A 16915-nucleotide genomic window follows, 5' to 3' on the forward strand; every position below is an offset into this window, starting at 1 on the left:
CCAAAAACTCAAGTCATAGCTCAGAAGTACAATGGAGGGACCAAGTTTTGTGGCCAGTGAGCCACTCACTAAAGCGGCCAATAAAACTTTTTCCTCGTGCGAATGTAGCCAAGTGAGCTGGCGAGAAAGCTGGGAAAAAATGGAAACTGACAACAGTCAAGACAAATGGTTTTATTCCAATTCAGTTATTGTTTACATCTTCTTGGGTGGCAGAAAAATACGGAATCTCCTAGAAACGATATCTAAGGGACTGCTTGCGTTTCCCGCAAGCCCAGCTCTTAATAAGGTTCCATTTTTGCACTGCATTGTTGACCAATGCCAACGATCCCAAACTTTTGTCGTGAGAACTTGACATTATGAAAAAAGTTCTCGAGATCCCCGCTTACAACTGAATATCATGGTCAACTGATGAACTTGGAACAGAGAAGGACAGAAGGCCAAATGAAAAGGCCAGCCCACCGAAAAGGGTCTGTTCCAAATTCTTGGGCCAAATATTGACCTCGTGTCTAGAGACGCGGTTGTTTGGGAAACTTTTGAAAACGCACCAAAGTGTGAGAAACGGGCGCAACCAACGAGAAAGTGATTGTCCGAATCAATCTGGTGTTGTTTGTCTAATCCATCTACCAAATCACGGGCAAAAAACGCCCTGGTCTGAATGTGACCATTTGAGGCTTTTTTTTGCTCCACTTTGTCTCTTTTCATTTGGCTCGATCTTGTGAGTTGGTAGCTGTCCAAAGAAGCCCTTCTGGCCTCGCCGGTGGCCCGCAAATTGTCACGCAATTGGGTCCATTTCTAGGTCGAGCACCACAGGGAACGTTCCATAAAGTCCAGATTTTATTAGATGCTTTGCAATCTCATGCATAGCAAGTCACGCCTGAAACCCTCTTGTTTTACTTATCGTTGTTGTTGTTTTCTATTTTCTAGGTGAGCGATGACATGTTGCTCCAAGGCGGGGGTGATTGGACCAATGTCATCATTCCTGGCAACCCGAATAGCTACTCTTTCAATCACCGACAAAGCTACGAGATCACGAATCTGAAGCAAGACGCGGAATACGAGTGTCTCGTGCAAGCTCGGAACATGTTTGGTTGGAGCGAAGCCAGCAGAATCTTTCACTTCTTTACGGGCAAACGAGGTAAGCTAGAAGATCCAATTGAAAATGAACAATCAAGGTCAATCAGCTAACCCCGGTTGTGCTTGATCATTTGGATCAACACGCAGTCGAACATATGTAGTACTGCCATGAACTCAAACACGAACCATCGAGCCCTCTTGTTTGTATAGAGTATATTTACGAATATACGTACTACATCTCCATTTACCCTTGCTCCTTGGAAATGCGAGTGGAGCCATATTATGTTGTTCCATGCCTTGACGATGTGCTCCTCTTGTCCCTGTTGTGGTGTTGGGTTGGCGTAAGACCACATGGTCCTTGGAAGTGGCTGCTGTTGAACATGCTCGTTCAGACCTCATAACTCCGGCTTTTAACAAAATGTGTCCAGGACAATCTCGAGGGCATTCCCTTTTGGTCTCCTTGAACCTTTTCGGCTGGAAGTGCTCACCAGCTTCCGTCGTCACTGAAGAAAATCCTCCACATGGAACACCCTTCCCAAGTTTCCACTCGCTTTGCTCACTCAGTAGCAAAGGATGACTGACTCAAGATGAGTCGGGGTTAAACCTCTTTGGAGCGGGGACACTTGGTTCTTTTTTTTTCAAAGTGTTCCACAAGAAGGAGGAACCAATTTTCGCTCTGGACTCGTTCCAGTATGTGGCAATGGCAATCCACACTTTCCATGTTTGTTTGTTTGAGATAAGGCAATTAAATGGTTCGCCCGTTTTGCCTCGTCCTTCAGGCCTCGACTGGGATGGACGGAAGGCTCCGTCAAGAGGGTTGAAGGTCTTTGGAACACATTGCAATTTTCATAAATTGTCGAGATATGGCGGACGACTCTCACAAATCGTGCCGCTGGAAAACACGGACCAAAGTTTTTTTAATGCAATGAAAAAATGCCATTTGATTGTGATATGTTTGGCTTTGGTGGCTGCTTCTTGTGAAAACTTTGGCCATAAAGATGTCATGAATCTTTAACTTTATGATCATTCCCTGTTTTGGCGAAAATATCAAAATTTGCTTCCGATCCCAGTTTCGAACCCAATTCTGCTCGTAAGACGTGCCCCGATATCGTATGACGAATTAGCTCATCCCTCAGAAAGTTTGGCATTAATTTTTCCACAGGAAAGCAAGTGTTCCAATGGATCCCTGCCACTTAAAGGCTCTTGAAGGTATCTGCGATTTGCAAGCTTACATACAGTATCTGGTGCGAAAGAGCCTGGAAGGAACCTTCGCCGGTTTCATTCTCTGGTGGACCTTTTTTTGCCTGCTATACAAAATGCAGAGTGTGCCTGGCAGCCATTCTGCCGCGAATGAATTCCATCTTTGAGCAAAAAAATTGAACTTCAGCACCAGTAAAATCGAGCCTGAATTATATATGATGCCTCAGTGGTTCTCCTTGTTAGAGCTGATTAGATTCATTTGAATCCTTGAATAAAGTTTGGGATGAGAATGGCTGTTGTTGTGGCTCCTTCATCTTTGTTGACGTCCCAAGTTCTTTTGCTCGCCTTCTTCGCATCCTCATCCTTTCTTGGCTACTTTTTGCCAGGCTCCATTTCACTTTCCAGCTAACTACACCAAACAGATGCTTCACAGATCTAACCGATTGTGTAGATGAGGAATATCTTGTGGAAGAAAATTGCAAGACGTTTCGAAAAGAAACTTACAATATACTAGTTTGGATCAAACCAATAGCTCGTACGTATGTTAGAGCTAATTTTTCAGCCTCAATGCATGCATGTTAGTCCAACCTCAAGTTTGCAATGGCTTATCGGGGCAAGATCAGAGGGTGCAAAACTGGAAACCATGCTCTCGGAACGAATGCAATGTCTATGGTTTGATTCAGATAAAGAGTGAGTAAAAAATCTCTTTGAAGACTCCTCTTGAAAAGAGCGGAAGACGAAGAAGGAGGAGGAGGAGGAGGAGGAGGAGACCGTTCCTTCTTTCGCAGACTCTCAAACTCTTCTTGCGGGTTTTGACTCGACGTTCCACCGCCCTGTGTGTTCCACGTTCCACGTTCACTCCCACCCTCCTTTACCAACACCGTTTCTTCAGCTTAATCCTGGGTGGTGGTTCAACACATCCTTTTTCTTTTTTTTATTTAAAGAAAATGCTCTCAGACATTTTGCGAACCTTGAACTTTGAATCCGTCACTCTAAGGATCAAGTTCCCTCATGACCCTCAGGCGGTGGGAGACTTGATAAACTTCCAAGATGAAGGACCAAACCAATTACACGGTAGACAGATCCACCTTCCTCGTCATTTGGGGACTCTTTATGGGCAATCGAGATACGCCATAAGTTGTACAACATCCTGGCTTTGACGGGTGGATTGACCATTGCACATCTGAAGTGGATGCGTTTGTTCTATCCCGTGTTAGTGTCTGGTTCCAGTAAATAGGACGTTTTAGATCATGAATATGGGCCTCCTCACTTGAATTCGGAATGAGTCGTCTCTTTTTCGTTCCTTTGAGGACTGGCGAATATTTAAATTTGCCAGGTCGTCAAGTTGCGGTAGCGAGAACACAAAAAGAGAGCCAAAGGAACCAGTGGGAACAAGGAGCACCCACATTGAGCATGGGTGGCAAAAATGGTGGATGCCAAGGGGTTTTTATTCGATTTTTTAAGTCCCTCCGAAATCCAATTTGCAGTCCGCTCTGGTGAATAAATCTAGCTGGTGGGGTTTTCTCACACTCTCTTTCTTCTCCTTTTGTGGGCCTTGGAAGCAAATCAAGTGAAGTTCTTCTTCACCCAGACCAGATATATCTTGGACCAAACGTAATCCTCCATCTCGATGTGCTACTAAGCATCTCCCTGAAGCCACGTTCCTTCAAGGTTGTCTCGAGATGTCGTAGATGCGTGTGCCACTCATGGGAACGAAGAATGAATAGAGGATTGAAATAGATGATCCACTTAGCCATTTTGTTAAGTGGAACAACCTCTTTGGATCAAGGAGGATCCTCTTTTCACATTCTAAGGCCCGTGTCTATCTCGTCGTCGCTTGTATGTAAATATGTGCACCATGTTGTGTGCCCTGGAGGGAACCATGAAAGGATTCCCTGGCATCGTTAATCACGACTTTCCGAGTTCCAATTGAAAATCCCCAGAAAGATACCCGTGCCCATTACAGTACCTCCTCGAGACTCAGGAGGGCTCTTGAAGAAACCATGCAAGGAGGTAGAACTACATAGAAGGAGAGGGGATGCTGAAATAGTGATCCGCCCACTCCTTTTGAGAAGTCAATTATCGCAAGTTGCTTTATCTAAACCATTCTCGTTGTTTATCCTTTGCAGGCCCTGCCATCCGCGATTTGGAATGGAAGAGCAACTCGGAAAGTTCGCTAATGCGTCGCTCCCAAAGGACACTCACAATTGTCATCTTCCATGTTTCAGTCTTGTTCCTAATCCATTGGCTCTGAGGAAGAGCAAGCACGTCTATGAAGAAGGAGGAAATGATGATGATGGTGCTGTTCCACCAATCATAAGTTGTGTCAGTGCCGGGTGGAACTCTTGCTCAAGTCTCGACTGAAGGACACCAACGCCTTCAACAAGCTTTGTGTTCGTGTTCATTAAAACAAACTCCTATGAATGAGAGTGAGAGTGAAAACTTGTTCTGAAACAGAAACTACCCGCCGAGGAGGCGGAACGAGACGAAGAAACCTTCTCTCTCTCTCTCTCACTCTCTCTTTACCTCTCTCTCTCTTCCTCCCCGTGGTATATACTGTACGTACAATACAGAGAGACGACAAAAATACGGGCAAATAAAACCCAAGGTGGAGGACGTGAAGCTGCACTGAAATCACCCAAGATGAAGACAGGCCGCCGCCTCTCTGGATCTGTGTGTCTTTGAACAATTCTCCACGTTGGCAGCAGCGGCTGCCGAGTCTTGGATGTAATAATGATGATGGAAACTCCATCTACCACGTATAACACAGTGCAGTGCCCACTACCGACCCCGTGTAGCGTACATGTAGTGGTACACTTCTACTTTCATGGTCTCTTCTTATCTCTTTTCTCCTTTGTGTGGCAGAGCGAGCGGACAAACTGAGCCAGGAAAAGGAACAACTGGAACAGCAAAAAGTGCACAACCACTCATGATACTCTCTCTCACAACAAGGAGGACCAAAAAAATATGATTCCAGACATCTTCATTACCCGCGACAAGAGCCGAGGAGTGAAGATCTGATTTGAACTCACGTGTTCACATTCTTTCTTACCTGCTTAACCAACCCAAATGTATTACCATAACCATTCTCATGACGGATATAGACATAGTTCTCTCTCAGTCGGTGTTGTTCACACTCACTGCTAAGTCAAGATGTCAAATATAAGAAACGTTTTCGAACACTCTTTTTCCTGTCCTCATGAACTTTGTCGTCCGTGGGTGTCGTCTCCGCGATCCAAGTACAAATGGAGCATACCCAATAGATGTGAAAGCATAGATCCCAAGTCTATCCATTGTTCCATGTTTCCACCCTAAAAAAAGAGGTTGTGGGCATGGAAAGCGGCGAGTGGGTAAAGGCTAGCAAGATGAGTGGGTCTGAGGGTGGAATGGAGGAAGGATTAAAGATGGATGGATAGATGGATGAATGAATAGGGAGGGTGCCTTGGAACGACATGGAACAATCACAGAAGAAAGGGAACAACAACAAAGATATAATTGACTCACTTAATGGCAACATGTGTGACCATCATCACAATAAGAGAGGGAAAATGAAGTGGGTCGAGAGAGGGCGAATCGTGGTGAACCTCGCCAATAATAACCTCCCACCCCTCTTGAACGTAACAAGATTGTGGTTAATATGATTTCGGGACCCTCTTTGAGGTTCCAAAACATTTCAGACGGATTCTTTGTGGTTGCTCTCCTCCGGTTTTGTTTTGGGAACAGGGTAACCCAAGATGTTGGATTACTTTTGGTCCATTTCTTGGGATGGTTCTGGGGCCAAGTCAATATCAAGTAAGTGAGCGCTTAATGGAATGTCTCGTCTCACACAACTAGATACTCTTCAACTAAAGAAAGAGGAGAAAAAACAGAGATGCCAATACAGAGACAGTAAATCCAACCAGACTTGATGACCTTGATGCTTTGAGACGTATCTATCTCGAGGTTCCTCATCGTTGAAAATTAACTTATATGTTATAAATCATGTATTATTCCCTCAAGCTAAGTGATAATGTTTCGAGGTTGGGTGAGATCGATTTTAGCATTGCGGCAGAAACAATCTCAATTCTTGTCACAATCTTGTTCATATTTTGCCTTTCACGTCGGATAATCTTTTTTTTCTCAATTTGTCTCCATCTTCCGTGCTCAGATTGATGCACAGATATCATCGTTAAATCTATCAACATAGTTGGGGGGCTTCCAAGGTCCCGCCCTCTTGAAGCTATTTCCTGTTCAGACAATGAGTCCATCTCCTAACAGCAGGAATCTAATCGAGCCCTCTTGGGTTCTCTCACTCAAGGTTCGCCCATCGTCCAAGAACTCATACATCGAGTCATTTGAACACACTGATCAGAGGAGGCCAAAAAGGGCGGAAGTTACACACTTTCCCAAACGGATTTGAAGGTCAATCTGACTTATATAAAAATGAGATATTAGGAAAGGAGTCCTCTTGATAGCAACGGTTGCCTATCAAAAATGTGTGGACAAACAAATCGCGTCAGGTGTGAATCTCTCATGCGATACAAGACAGACTTAAGCCCTCACCGGCCATAGTAGGTCCTTACAAAGCCAGGTAAAGAGAGATTTTTTTTTCTTCAACTCCCGAACTTGGCTCTGATGGTTGGCTCATATAACGTTCATACACGATGGGCCCTTAGCATTTCCACCTGACGACACATCATCTGAAAGGCAGGAGGAATGTTCGTTTGGTACCATTAGACTTCGGAAAGTTGTCCGCCTTATTTCGTAAGGCCCGTACAGACTCACTCACACTCACTCTCACTATCCATGGACGGTGGAGTGCACGTGTGTTAGTGTACCATTGGCATAGGTGGTTGGTGTACCTGAACCGACTTTGAAGCTGACGTCTTCGAAATCAAGGACTGCTTGGGAGCCATATTGAAAGGAAACGGCTCCGGACACTGAGTTGGCCTCAAGATGAGCTTGCATGGGATGCTTTCGTGGTTGGTGGTTAAGTGCCCCTGGATCCCGGTGCTGTTTTTAATCCCGTGTTGCATTATCTACGACACGATTGCCTTCATTCGGTTCCGTTGGGCTAGTATTTTCCATTCCAGAGATACTCGACGACATGAGGAAAGAGTTCAGCATGTCCAAGAGCAAGTGCGAGAATGGAAGAAATCCGGATCCACGGCCACCATGTGCACGGCTCGTCCGGGATATCAATCCATCACACTCCAAACCCTCAAGTACAAGAAGAGTTGTCAGAAGATCGAGATCAATATGCCGGATATCATTTCCATCGACACGGAGAAGAAGACAGTGCGTGTGGAACCCATGGTGACCATTGGACAATTGAACGATTACTTGATCGGTCGGGGATGGACTTTGCCTGTGGTGCCGGAATTGGACGACTTGACCATTGGAGGGTTGGTCATGGGAGGTGGGATTGAGTCTACTTCCCATAAGTATGGTCTGTTCCAATACATCTGTCGGATGTACGAGATGGTGCTGGCTGATGGATCTGTGGTCCAGTGTTCAAGGGATCATATGACCGATTTGTGGGTGGCTATCCCATTCTCTTATGGGACCTTAGGTTTCCTCACAGCTGTAGACTTGGACATTATTCCGTTCAAGAAGTACATCAAGCTGACATATATTCCCGTCGAAGGCTTGGATAATGTGGTCGAGGTCTTGGAAAAGGAAACCAGGGACCCCGCCAATGACTCGGTTGAAGGCATCTTGTACTCTTTGAACGAGGCTGTTATTATGACTGGAGTGTTCACAGACGAGTGCGAGAACTGGAGATTGAACAAGATCGGTCGTTGGTTCAAGCCCTTGTTCCATGCTCATGTCAAGCAGTTCCTAAAACCCGAAGATACTATCCCAAAAGTTGAATACATCCCAACCCTTCACTTCTTCCACCGTCACGATAAATCTTGTTTCTGGTTGGTGGACTACATTGTTCCTTTCATCAATCACTGGATCTTCCGATGGTTCTTTGGCTGGACCATGCCACCCAAACATGCCATGATCAAAATCCTCAAGGAAAAATTTGTCCCTCCAAATATGCTCAATCAGTTTGTGTGCCAAGACTTGGCGGTCCAATTCAAGCATCTCAAGGGCTTGGCAGAACTCAGCGATGAAATGACCAAGGTTTATCCAATTTGGCTTTGTCCCTGCAATCATCTTCTCACTCCAGAACAAGAGAAGTTCAGCATGTTCAAGTGGAACGACCTAAATGTTGACTTTGGAGTCTACGGGTAAGACTGCATGATTGGAACATAAGTGGGACTTGTATTTAATGTTCTCCTTCTTACCTAGGTTTACGGGCGTGAAGAGCTATCATCCCGTCGAAGGCCAAAAGCGATTCGAAAAGTACATGATTGACAATGAAGGCTTCCCGGCCTTGTACGCTGAAACGCAATTCACGGAAGAAGAATTCCGACAAATGGTCAATCTAGATACGTATGAACGACTTCGGCGAGAGCTCAATTGTGAAGGCGCATTCCCTCATCTTTACGAGAAAGTTAGCAAACTTGGTCGCACTTCTATTTAAAGCTAAATCCGCCCAACCATGCTCATTTCGACGTCAATAAAGTCACTCGTAAGAGAAAGGTGAAGTTTTCTTGATGGAAACTGCATTCGGGGAGTACGTATTATCCATTGTCATGGTGCCAATCTCAACAAAACCAGCTGAGCGTTCATGGAAGACAATAATTTATCGCTCAAACACTTCGGGCACTTGCAAAGCCAAACTCTTTCTCCAAACTCAGACAGATTTCACGTCAGTCTCCCGTTTTGAGAAAGCGTTGGCACATGTTCCATTTCTAATCAAAACCTGAACAGGGTGGCCAAGCAATACATACCCGGCGGAATATTTCGTAACAGCAAAATCTAGGGGCTGGTTGGAAAGGAACCCTAAAAGAAGGTAGTGAAGTAAAGAAGAAAAAGATCCGATGACAGACGTTGCTGATTTGATGAATGAAAAAAGCACCCCTCGATTTCAAGAGACTCCCAACGTTGTCACGTGTGAAGTGAATAAAAGAGGGTGGGAAGGAATATTGGAGAAGGATGAACTGTCAAGTAAGTTCCTAAATTAAACGTAGTCTTTCTGTTTGAATTGTGACAATACATCAAACCCTCAGAAGAGAGCAAGTGGTTCCAGTGATAGTAGGAGCAAATTGAAAAAGTGAACCTGGAAAAAAAGTCAAAATCAGTCAAATCTTGATTTGGCTTCCCGAAATAGATGAAATGAACATGAATAATTGAGGGCGTTTGAAAAGCAAAATCATGGAAGCAAAATGACATAGTAAATGAGATTGACTTGAATTCATACTTTGAGCAACATCGGTTTTCATAGCTGATTGCACGCCAAGTTGTTTTTAGCTGCTATTTTTCTCTAATGAAAATTGTTGTCATGTTTTAGACTATGGAGAACTTCATTTCAAGTAAGACCAGATGCATCATAAAATAGCGAGGTAAGGGGGTTAGGTTGCCATTGAATATAGTATTTTTTGTACTCTTTAGATTTCTACTTGGAATAAGGTCAATTTGCATTTGCAACTCATATCAGACATTATGCAAAACCGAGAAAACTCATATTTGAGACGTCAACCAGTTATACAATACAATCCATTTGAATGGATCAAGAGCCGAATCGCACGTGAAATCTCAAAATTAGGTCAAATTAGTCTTCCTATAGAGGATTAAATTATTCTTCATTTTCCTTTGTGTGAATTCAAATTTTCAGGAGAAAAAGCATCTTTTGCCTCACAAAAGTATCAACGGAACTGAGAAAATATATTATCGCAACCTATGTTTAAATTCCAATTTATTGCTCGGTAGCCCTTCTTGTCCCATTTGAATACAGTTTCATCAACCTAATTGATGTATCGAGTGTCAAATAACCTTAACACCAATTTATAAACACCATAATCTAAACTTTGTAGTGTCCATAAAGTGGATTTCTATAAACGTATATTTTGAGCTTAGGCCCAACTTTATCAAAGGTTAGAATCACATTCTTAGCCCGACCAAAACCTGAGCCACCACAATGCACGCAACCCTTCCCGCATGATTGTCCGTTTGTCGAGTGGACTTACTTCGAGTATGACCTTTACAAGGCCAGGCCACCCATTGTGGTCATGAGAAGAATTAGCTTTCAAAATGGTGACTCGTTTCATCGCGTGACTCAAAGCGATCGAAAGCACCTTGTGGAACATTCCCAATTGGAAATGAGCCATACTTGAGTTCAGAATGACTCGTCAAGGTTCCATTGAGTTCCAACTTGAAGTAGTTTTATCCACCCATCAATAGCTCGACTAAAGCCTGACACGGCATTCCTTGTAATACCAACAACCATTTATTATATGATGAGCATATTTGCAATTACATATGAGTGTTCCACTTCCATGTGTGACGATATACTAACCTCAACTAAATTATTCCACGACAATCAACCACACACAGGCACACAATACTAAGAAGCAATTACACCGGAATAAAAAAATGGGACAATCTCCAGGGAAACAACGGCTTGAGAAAGTCGCCACCGTCGCGTCTGGTTCCACGTTCTAACATGACGCGGTTCCAAAGGCTCTTCAGAAGCATGACATGCAAATATCACCGCCTTCAGTACGATTTAATGAATTCAGACCATATTGACTTGAGCCTCGAGGAAAATGACTTTGCATTTGCTCGAAATACACATCCGAAAAGCCCTCTTTCATCATTGGATGGAAGTTGCGACGTATTCTAGTAGATGGAACCCAGGTAGGATGGCAGAGTCATGAGACCATTTTTGGAACGCGTCCAACCGAGAGGAAAAACGAAAGAAGCTGGAAGCTTGAGAGGTGAGGTGTGGAGAGCTATTCGAGGTAGGATTTCTTGGTACTTTCCACTACCAGATAGTTACCAGTTCACTTTGGAGGCGACGGGAACAAAGAACTAAGAAGAAGAATCAAAGCGCAAATATGAAGCTCGCTACTTTGGCCATCTTGGTTGGTTGTGTCATTGTCGACAGAGAAGGTATTTAAGAACTATCCTTCATTGATTTTCAGTTCCAATATCAAATGTTTAAGGCATTGGCAGTGTTCAGCTAATCAAGCATTTTTCATGATTGTTACTTGCTGCATTGGCAGTTGATCGAAAGATTACACTTATGTGGAACCAGAATATTATGGGTTTCCGCTCATGTGTTAGTTAGATAGATAGATAGATAGATAGATTTATTTCAGGAACACTTTGATCATGATTAAATAATGTCGGAATTTTATCATTGCGTTAGCATCTTGATACATCAAAAATTTCATGAGCATGTAATTCCTCAGGTTCTGGGTAAGCAAAAGCTTGTTTTCACCAGGACCTGGGCAAATGAACGAAGACATGACATAGATAGTCAATAATGTTACAGAGGCCAAGCTGCAACACGATAACGTGAGTTGGAAGAATTACAAAATCAAATTGAAAGGCTTGTAGGAAATCATATCGGTTTGAAGTTATAAGAAAAGAAGGGACTAAGAAAAAGATACAGAAAGAAGAACATGAAAAACAGAGCAAAGCAAATAATTTCAGTGTTAATTTGTTATGTTTACTAGAAAATGTGAGACGACTTAAAGAATGGGAGGAAAATTAATAGGTTTAGAATTGTATTTGGTGCATGGAGTGTTTTGATGAGATTGAGCGGCTGATAATCGTAATAAAAATAAAAATAAAAATCATTTCTTAGGATTTTTGTTGGCATACATAGCAATTTTTGAGTTTGCACGGAGCAATAGAGTACTTCTGTAAGAGATAATCTCTGGTTGTTTGAGTGAATTTAAGTCTGGTTAGATCAATGCCTGGAGGGTTGAAATTATTCCACTCGTTGGGAAAAGCAAAATTCGGTAGTCTTTGTAAAAGTCCCGACTTGGCAACTGGAGTAATTGCTCTCCAACCGCCAAGCCGAGGATTATTTTTCCATTTGAAAATATTAATGCATGGTGGAAGTTCTTGCAAGCACGACTGTCTCATCACTTGAACGATTTTAAGCGTGCGCAAATCTTGCAATTTTAAGAGCTTGGACTCTTGAAACAAAGATTCAGTGTGAGAAAACCACCTCGCATTATTTATCCAACGTATAGCTCTTTTCTGGAGTATGGACAAAAACTACAATTTCGAACTTTGGCCATAAAATTCAATACCGTATTCCAAAACACTTCGGATAAGTCCATTATAAAGTTGTTTCTTTACAGTATTGGGCACTGACTTGCGAATTCTGTTCAGACTGAAAAGAATTTTTCGGATTTTGTTTGCTACACTCTCAATGTGACAGTGCCAGTTGAGTTTGCTATCGAGTTGCATTCCCAGAAATCGTATGGATTTTTCATTGGAAGTGGTGGAACCCACCTCCTCTAACCTACATCCATTTACATTGATATTGAAGTTAAAATTACAATTTTTGTGCCTGATAATCATGAATTTAGATTTATCTATGTTTAAAGTTAATTTATTTATTTCTAACCATTTGAAAATACGTTCCAGTTGAACATTTGTTTTCTCCTCTAGTTTATCAGGTTGGCTTTCAAAACATTGAAACGTCGTATCATCAGCAAACATAATGCATTTCAAATTGCTATGCTGAGGCATGTCGTTTATATAGATCAGAAATAAGAGAGGTCCAAGGAAGTTCTTAGCTATTCAGGGTTAAAGTACGAAAAAAAAGACAATGTTCGCTATCAAAGGATCAATTTGCGAAATTGATCGACTATTTGAAATGAGCATATAATGGCCAAGGACATTTCATATTTTTTTGTACAAAGCAATACTACGCTATGTCATTCAAACCTGCAAGCAAAAAAAAAAAACAGCTTAATATATTAGACTGCAACCCAATTTTCACCAATTTTGAACTGGGGCTCTTGTGATTCTTGTCAAGGGGTTTGCAAAATGAATTCATTTTTGTCAGGAATATCCCAGATGTGTCAATTTCAAGAAGCGCTTCTCCTACTTCTCGATATTGTGATAAAGTTACATGAAAACAGAGTTTCTTGCATGTCAACTTCCAACAAACGAAAAAATCTCAATACGGAGAACAGTCATGCAGATATCCAAAATGCACTTTTTTTACCAAGCTGCAAATCCATGTCCTGATTGATCGATAATGTACACATCCCGTCCGATAACTTGCTCGTTATTAGCCCAATTATTTGCCCTCATGCTCCAAATTACAGTATCGGCACTCAAATGTTTCGTTGGAAGTGGCAACTCGTCGGACATTTTGCCGGCCACTCCTGAGGATTACAAAGCCCATGAGATGGACAACAGCCAGCACGAGTTCAAGATCATGACCTGTGGAACGGCTAACTCGGAGCTGGTCAGCTTTGATCGTCTTGTGAGCAATGTGACCAGCCAGATTCAATCCAAGTTGGGTGGATTGGCGGACAAGGCCGCCAATGCTCTGAGTGGAAGTCGCAAGAAACGAGAGGATTCGGATTATGCTTGCGCCAAGATCCGGATGGGTGGCACGTCTCATCGATCCTGTGTGAGCAAGATCAGCGACATCAAGTTGAATTGCACATCGGCTGTGGGTCAACTGGCTTTGTGCTATTGTCACGAAGATCATTGCAATTCGGCTTCGAGACCAACTGGCCTTTGGATGGCCAGTACAGTGGTGCTGTTTGCGGCAGTTGTGACCTTTGGCAAGATGCAAGAATGAATGACTTGAAGAATGATGTCTGAGTACTTCATGACCACTCTTGATTCAAGATTTTGTTCTTAAGGTGCAAAATAAACCTGTTTTTTATATATAAAAAGACACACATGGGTTTTGGAAAAGTTGGCATTCAGCCATCATCAGATTTCTTTAACAGGATTTTGCGTCAAATAGTATGAACCAAATGCTTTATTCTCATTTGGCCTATGATGAAGGCCAAAATATTCAGTCCTTCCGGATAGTCGGGTAAAACCTAAGCACGGACTTATAGTACCAAACACTTAGAGGAATCGCAATAAATTTTTTGAATACAAGTGTTGTTTTCGTCTGGTCGAGTATTGTTCTAGTTCGCTTTTTATTTGCTGTTACGGATAGCGGCTCTTTCGGTGGGCCAGTTATGGGATGATGAATTAATCATTACCTTACCCTCTTTAAACCAAGGTTCCCAATTCGCGGAGCCAGTGGATTCGTGGATGTTTGATGCACTAAATAACGTAACGCTACATAGGAGGCATTGGCACCTCAGAGCTGCCAAAGTATTATGTATTATAAAACATTAAAAATTGGTTTCTTTTTTCGAACATGATCAAACTTTTAACAAAAAATGTTTTATTGAATTTAAATTCGTTACCCCCTCTACTGATACTGTTTCAGTTCGTTAGACATAAAATTAATATTGTCGGGCAGAAATATTTTCCGAAAAAAATGGCCAATCGAAAACATTGGTAGCATTAGAGATATGGATGATTGTGAAAAATGTTGATATTCCGTTAAGCTGTTGCGAGCAGTTTTATTTCCATATCTTATTTTTCTCCCGGTTAATCAGAGTGCAATGGGTAATTTTGCGAATCAGAGTGAAAGGGGTCTGTTTTAATAATTGGGCACTAGCTTTTTAATGACAACTATTAATTCAAGGACCAAAATTCTGAGGACACAAAAATAACATGTGAAATTCAAGAGAGGTGCGCAGCTTTCCATTTCACATTCTATCCTCATTAGTCTTCCTTTGAAGTATTTTTAATATGTTCAGCAAGTTCTCTGAACAAGTCTCCGACTTTCGAATGAACTTGATGTCCGGGAAAGGTCTGGTCCTCTGGAAAATCGTTTTGAATGGATTTATACGCTTTTGACAATAGTTTGGTAACTTTCCTGATAGCAACCGAGTCTTCCATGGGAGCTTGTTGTGTTTGTTGTTTTTGTTGATGTTGAGCAGCACCATTTTCTTTCATTTTTTCGATTTGCTCTTGTAACAATTCTTTTTTAGCGTTTGCATCCCTCAAAAGCACCTCCAGTTCTTGGACTGATTCCTGGAGAGCCATGCACTCTTGGTGTTTCTCAGCCAAAGCTCTGGCTTGTTCCTCATTGGTCCCGGATGTTTTGACCATTCCTTGTTGATTTAGCAACATTTGTAGTTTGTCGTCCATTCTCATCAAACTCATTCGAATCTCTGTGGTTTGGAGACGATTCTCTGCCAACATTAAATCGGACAAGGTCTTGCCTTCGAAATGTCTTTCAACTGGTTCCTGAGTCGAATCTTTGGCTTCTGGTCCTGGATCAGATTGTTTGGCAGCTTCGCTCGACGAATTCATGACCATTGGCATGACAGCTTGTCCCATTCGAGCCATTTTCTCCGTCATCTTGGCCTTTGAGCTCATTAAAGGCTTCACAGGCTCCACTTTGACCTTTTCCTTCACTTCATGGAGGTTTATCACAGATAAGACAATCAGATCGCTTTCCAATGAAACTTGAGCTTCGTGGTTGGAGGAAATGATCAAATGTTTTCCCACATGATTGAGCTCCCTCAATGAATCTTGCCATAATTTTGGAATTGTTCCATTTTGACCCATATCAACCCACACATCATCTTTGTGGTCCAAGGCACCTTCTTCCAGCTTTCCATTATCAGTGTTCAAATGATACACCGAAAAGGATATCTTGAGCAAGCTCTCTGGACCAATCTTGTACTCCAAATCTTGACCAATGTCCAGTTCTTGAGTCACAGCTAACTTGAAAGAGCCTTGCTTGGCCTTGACAAAGGCCACACGTTGAGCTAATTCCTCTGGATCTTCATGGCCTTGAAAATGTAGACTCCATTGGATTTGTCGCGGATCCCGAAAGCTGCAATATTGATTGGCTTGAACACGAAATTGGAACGTCGCTTGGATTGGGGTCACCGAGAGTCTTTCGTTCTGAGATCGATACAAGACCAACATAACCTGGCCTTTTACCTCCACCAAAGAGAGGCCCAATCTTCCCATGGTAACATATTGACCAGTTGAAGGGTCAAATCGGAAGGCATCCACAACGTAGCTGAAACTTTGTCCCTTGGATTGAGACTCATTTCCAGGTTCTTGAGCGGTTTGTCCTGGTCCTTTGGGGGCTTGATATTTCAACTCATTGGGTTTCGAACCTTTCTTGGGAGAAAATAGAGCCCCAAGACCATTGGAGCGGGCCTTAGATTTGGGTGGTGCGAATAGATCTTCCTCTTCATCTCCAGATCTGTCAAATAGGTCCATGTTTAAAAACACCTCTTACAACTCTGAGGTGGGGAAACCCAATTCAAAGATAGCACTTGAGTGAATTTGCCATGACCCGTCATTAAGTCACGTGAAATACATCTACATAGTTCAAGTCTCGGGCTGTTCTCACTACCGCTTATCTTTTTTGACAGCTTGTTTTGACTATTGATCGGTTCTTCAGCTTTTCGAACCGGTCGGTAGAGGTCTCTTTGCCTCTGACTCGCCGTTTCCTTTCCTCGCTTCCGGTTTTTTGAGACATCTTGCGTTGAAATGGAACAAACGTTGCTCTCTCGTTCTAGTTGGGAACATGTGTATTTTGAAAGTCACATGTGAAACACATTTCGAGATAATGCCATGTACAAATGTAAGAGTGCACTGCCTAGTCCCCAAGCTTTCACTTGATCCTGCATGGGCAATAATTCCCGAGATGTCTGATCAGCCCATATCTGCTCTGAGGTTGTGGAAATTGCAA

At 42.6% G+C, this 16915-nt stretch overlaps 4 protein-coding genes and 1 long non-coding RNA gene across 6 annotated transcripts in view; 3 read left to right on the forward strand and 2 right to left on the reverse strand.

The window, feature by feature from the left end:
• Nucleotides 1-5459, forward strand: part of LOC131890224 (protein amalgam-like) — a 47498-nt gene extending 42039 nt beyond the window's left edge. Inside the window, exons 9-10 of the mRNA XM_059239530.1 lie at nt 925-1135; nt 4404-5459. Of these exons, the coding sequence (XP_059095513.1) occupies nt 925-1135; nt 4404-4528 (336 nt within the window). The 3' untranslated portion in view covers nt 4529-5459. The remainder of the gene's footprint in view (nt 1-924; nt 1136-4403) is intronic.
• Nucleotides 5460-6682: 1223 nt separating this feature from the next.
• On the reverse strand, nt 6683-7371 carry LOC131890225 (uncharacterized). 2 transcript variants are annotated; one of them, XR_009374282.1, is made up of 2 exons: nt 7116-7371; nt 6683-6953 (listed from the first exon to the last, which is right to left on the reverse strand). It is a non-coding gene; the product is annotated as an uncharacterized LOC131890225 (long non-coding RNA). The 2 variants fall into 2 exon arrangements; XR_009374281.1 differs by having other exon boundaries at nt 7049-7371.
• Nucleotides 7013-8846, forward strand: LOC131890222 (delta(24)-sterol reductase-like). The gene is made up of 2 exons (XM_059239529.1): nt 7013-8492; nt 8554-8846. Exons 1-2 carry the CDS (start codon nt 7210-7212, stop codon nt 8786-8788), a joined length of 1518 nt encoding a protein of 505 aa, XP_059095512.1. The 5' UTR covers nt 7013-7209; the 3' UTR covers nt 8789-8846.
• A 2140-nt stretch (nt 8847-10986) lies between these two features.
• LOC131889898 (uncharacterized) lies at nt 10987-14024 on the forward strand. Its single transcript, XM_059239120.1, has 2 exons — nt 10987-11259; nt 13443-14024. The coding sequence occupies exons 1-2, from the start codon at nt 11205-11207 to the stop codon at nt 13925-13927; spliced, it is 540 nt and encodes a 179-aa protein (XP_059095103.1). The 5' UTR covers nt 10987-11204; the 3' UTR covers nt 13928-14024.
• Nucleotides 14025-14260: 236 nt separating this feature from the next.
• Nucleotides 14261-16792, reverse strand: LOC131889896 (uncharacterized). The gene has a single exon (XM_059239117.1). It carries the CDS (start codon nt 16438-16440, stop codon nt 14920-14922), a length of 1521 nt encoding a protein of 506 aa, XP_059095100.1. The 5' UTR covers nt 16441-16792; the 3' UTR covers nt 14261-14919.
• Between the last annotated feature and the right edge of the window lie 123 nt (nt 16793-16915).

Source organism: Tigriopus californicus, chromosome 11 (genome assembly GCF_007210705.1).
Source record: "Tigriopus californicus strain San Diego chromosome 11, Tcal_SD_v2.1, whole genome shotgun sequence".
Taxonomy (NCBI): domain Eukaryota; kingdom Metazoa; phylum Arthropoda; class Copepoda; order Harpacticoida; family Harpacticidae; genus Tigriopus; species Tigriopus californicus.